The sequence below is a fragment of the Sprattus sprattus genome (genome assembly GCF_963457725.1).
Source record: "Sprattus sprattus genome assembly, chromosome: 5".
NCBI lineage: Eukaryota > Metazoa > Chordata > Actinopteri > Clupeiformes > Clupeidae > Sprattus > Sprattus sprattus.
Window position 1 is genome coordinate 8,785,902 of NC_137924.1, and position 4,388 is coordinate 8,790,289.

Sequence of the window (4,388 nt, forward strand, 5' to 3'; positions counted from 1 at the left end):
CATTCTGCAGGTAGTCCATTCACTTAATGGAACGTGAATTCATTGGAACTGGGAAGTCAGCAAATACATTGAAACACCTGAAAAAATACATTTCTATTTGTGCAAAGACCTATTCTTCTCAGTGGAAGCCACGAAATGGCAACATAATAACTAAAACCAGGTATTTAAGAGGAATGAATTATCGTTAAACTGCACAGGATGGAGGGATTCTAGAGGGAGTGTGTAGTCAGGCAAGCCAATGAATGAACAAAATAAACATTCTCTCATTTTGCCAAGTGGTGTAAACACAATGAATTCCATGATTAAATAACATGTTATCTGGAGAACTAGCAAGTGTGCAAGCTAGCAAGCATACAATAAGAAACAGCTATAATATTAAGGATTTAGGCTTAACCACAGTCGAACTAACCGTAACCAAAGAAGAACTACCCAACATTTTCCTTGTCCGTGACTAAAGTGCAAACTTAATAGGTTGCCTTACTTTAGGCCTTTTTGAAATGTCCCATTATCCAAAATGATTGGACTTCACGTTGTGGAGTTCTTTGCTTCCGCCTTGTCCATTATTTTGTCCTCGGCTGCCGTGCCCTCTTACTCTTTTATCCAAAGGAAGCCAATTTGTGTGCCAAAGTTGGTCCCGTCTCGAACATGAGAGAAAAACATATCTGAGTGGCAGGAGGTGCACAGTGTGACACTGGGAATGTCAGTCACAGTGTCATCATGAATGTGATTGGAGAGGAGCCCCCCTTGCTCCAGGAGAATTCTAGAAGGGAGTGCACAATGACAGTACGATGAGAAAGGATAAAAGGACTTTCTTATGGAACATAAAATTAGCCTTATTTAGGGTAGGTCTGAGAAAGAATCTACCATGGAGGAGGCAATAGAAGCATGTCGGTTTTATTCTTTTATTCTTCTTATTTCTTTTTTGTCTATTTAACAGATTCAAATCATATTCCCTTTAAATATTCTTTCAAATGTAAAGTTGTTTGTCTTGACCTGCAGATAACCCTCAGAGATTAACATGTTCCTAGACTGAGGTTTACCTTGTGGCCAGTCTGATATTGACGTATGGCTTTGATGTCCCGTCATCCCTGACACAGTCTGGGTGTATGGCATGGAACTCTTTGGCTGACTCTTGTCCAAGCTTGAAGCAGCACGAGCCAACGGATGGACCAATCACTGCTAAAATATTTTCTGTCTTACTGTCAAATCGTGACACCATGGCATTTACTGTTGCCATAGCAATCCCCATCAGTGTCCCCTTCCACCCTTTATTAATGGAGAAAAGCAAAACAAACAAGAGGGAAAATCAACTGGATTGTGCATGTTCGGTAGCATCTAATATGAACTTCGGCCTGTTGACTAAGAGTGTTTATCGCATTTTCTCAAACAAAAGATAGTAAAGTTATAAGCTCTAAAATGATTAACTTGTCAAGGGTTGATGACTGCTAACAATAGCTCTGCTGGTTAAAATATCCATATCAGAGATTCTGGGCATCACCTATCTGCTTACAAGTCCAGTCCACCATTCTAATCCAATATACTTTATCATATTCAGCACATTTCTCATCATAGTCTTCATATCCTTGGAAACGATGTACCTCCCCGTTCTCCAGACTATAATTAAAATATTACAGAAATAATTACATATTTGGTCATTTGGCCAACTTGCTCTAGAGAAACGGCATCAAAAGCTCTCGTGTTCTAACTGGTCCCACAGAACGGTCAAACACTTCGATCTAAAAGTTAAGCTACTACACATGCAGAGTTTGGTGTACAGCTCAAAGACCCGAGTCTGAATTATGGTTCTAACTCCAGTTAGTCACCTGCATGGGCCACTCCAATGACCTTTGCTACAGGGTCAGTGAAGAGCAGAGGCATGCAGTCAGCCCCGGGTGCTGCTATGACAACGTTGACTTGATTGGTAACTATTCCATCGTAGCGTTCAGGGCCTTCTTCTCCCACCACCCACACATCACTGGCATGATCTGTCTAAAAATAAATTTTTCACATTTTTAATATATATATTGTACAAAAATGTACTAAAGGATATAAGAAATGATTTATGGGTGTCCATTTCTACCATTTCATAGACATCAAATCTGTGTTTCACTACCACACGGGCTAATTTAAATAGAGAAAACTCAAGGAGGCACAAGAAGATGCTCATTAAGATGAACAAATATTCTGTTCATCTTCTCTGTTTACTCCATGGAACTTCTGATGGTGAGAACTGACAGAATGAATGTGCACAGAGGTGAATGATGGTTATTAGCCCTTTAAAGTATAGGTATTTCAGGGGAAAGCATCTCAACAGAGGCTAACTGGCAGAGGCTAACCCTTATAAAGCATGCCCTCTGCTGCAACCTAACAGCACATTTATTGACTATTTACAGACTATTTGAGGCATATCCATTGTGCACTGAAGCTTGAGGCTTATTGGACACTTCAATCACGTGTGCTTTTAATTTGGCTCTCACCTTTACCAGGTGGAACTGGTGAGGCTGAAAGCCAACTTGGAGTCCAAGACGGCGAATGTTTTCAAGCACCACGGCCCTGGGGTCTCTACGGCTGGAGCTGCTGAAGAGGTTGAGGGAGCTTAGAGTGCTAACGTAGGAGATTCCTCCCGTCCTAGTACTGAAGCCATGTGAGAAACTGTCTAGAGAACACAGAGAGGTCCTCTTTGAAAACAACATTTACATCACAAACAGATATAAGATCTAAACACAAATAAACAAGCTGGGTGATACATGGTCATTTTTCTGGGTAGGTGCAGGGACAGATCAATTAAGTGACTGGGGGCAAATGAATCGTCTCACATTAAGATTGGGAAAAAAATGCATGCTTCTCACGGGGGGAGCTCACAGGTGGTTGATAACTTCACTGATATGGCTTCGTATTATTTATATATTTTCGGTCTATGGGATTCTGCATGCAATTTGCTCTCCAATAGAAACGAAACCACTTGGGGCATAGGTTTTCACTTTCCCTCCCTACTGGTTTAGACAATGTTTTGAATATATCTCCATATGAGTAACGCCTTTGCCAATGGCAGACTGTTTTATCTAGTGTGATGAAAGTGCAGTAGGCCTCTTTGCCAGAATCAATAGGCTACCCATTCAAAGCTTACCATGAACTACTGTTCCAAAATTAAATCAAAGAGCTAAGAAATATTCTGTAACTCACCAGGTACAAGGGAGGACATGAGGACAGTCATTTTTCCAACCGCTGGGAGCTGCCGAAGAAATGTACTCACTTCATCCGTCACTTGTGTGATCTCACCAGATGTAAGACTGGTAGGACTATCACTGAACGCTCTCTGATCATCAAACACAGTTATATATTCAAAGTTGTACAGAGCTGTGAAGAGAAATTCTTGGTATTTTTGAAGTACAGCTCTTCGATGACTAGACGTAAGTATCACAACATTGCTCAAATCCAGATGATCCAATTCTTGCTTTATTGTGTACATCGAAGCGGAAACTGAGTTGTCCTGTAAAACACGGACCTGTTTTCTTAAACTGACACATTTCTCCGGTGGTGTAGCGCTGGAGCCCTGACATTGCACACACATAAGGTAAACAGGTTCATGCACTTCACCAGCCTGACTCAGGATCATTGAGATCTTTCCCGTAAATGCTTCATAACCATTAGGCCTACTGTCTTCTGAGCGAGGTACGCTGTCAAGATCCAGGACAACAACTTTAGCCATGCAGATATAATGCGCTTAAAACCAACAAGTCACACTTCACGGTGCACAATCGAAAGCAAAGTAAAAGCCTTTTCACATGTCGACAAGTAGGCTTATATGATTAGGCTCGGCTGCGACACGACTCTTTTAAACAGTTATATTACAAACACCAATTAGTTTAGACAATTTCATTCATTTCAATCACAAAATCATCGCATGGTGGTTTTATATAGACCTGGAGAGTGTGAGGAAGTACCACCCCCATTGGCCGATGCAATGCTAGCTACTTCAACCCAGGAAGTACGAATAAAAAGTCGTTCCATGGGTGTTTACCATGAACTGTATAGGGTTTAAATGGAGAGCTGTGAGGTGGGTAGGCTTTGCTATAATTGACGCCAAAAACCTGCGACATCTAGTCGCAAGGAGAGAAGTAGGCTATTGTTGAAATATAAGCTCTCAATTGAGACATTTGTTTGTTTGTCAAAGTTACATTTGTTGAAATTTAACAACATGCACTAGCAACTTCTAAAGATAAATTATCATTTTGGTATTCTGTACTATGTAAATAAGTCTTTTAATTTTAAATGCCTACAGCATGAAGACCTAATAACCCATCCTTCTTGAGGGCTATAAATAGAAGCAGTAGAAGTAGGAGTGAGATTGCATTGATTCAAGGACAGGTCTTTTTGAATTGTGTCCT

At 40.7% G+C, this 4,388-nt stretch overlaps 1 protein-coding gene across 1 annotated transcript; it reads right to left on the bottom strand.

Annotated features, from left to right (window-relative positions):
• Positions 1-588: 588 nt before the first annotated feature.
• Positions 589-3,709, bottom strand: lacc1 (laccase (multicopper oxidoreductase) domain containing 1; the record flags this gene model as incomplete). The annotated part of the gene is made up of 5 exons (XM_080839573.1): positions 589-760; positions 1,041-1,266; positions 1,824-1,989; positions 2,478-2,656; positions 3,184-3,709. The coding sequence occupies 5 exons, from the start codon at positions 3,707-3,709 to the stop codon at positions 589-591; spliced, it is 1,269 nt and encodes a 422-aa protein (XP_080695699.1).
• Positions 3,710-4,388: the final 679 nt, after the last annotated feature.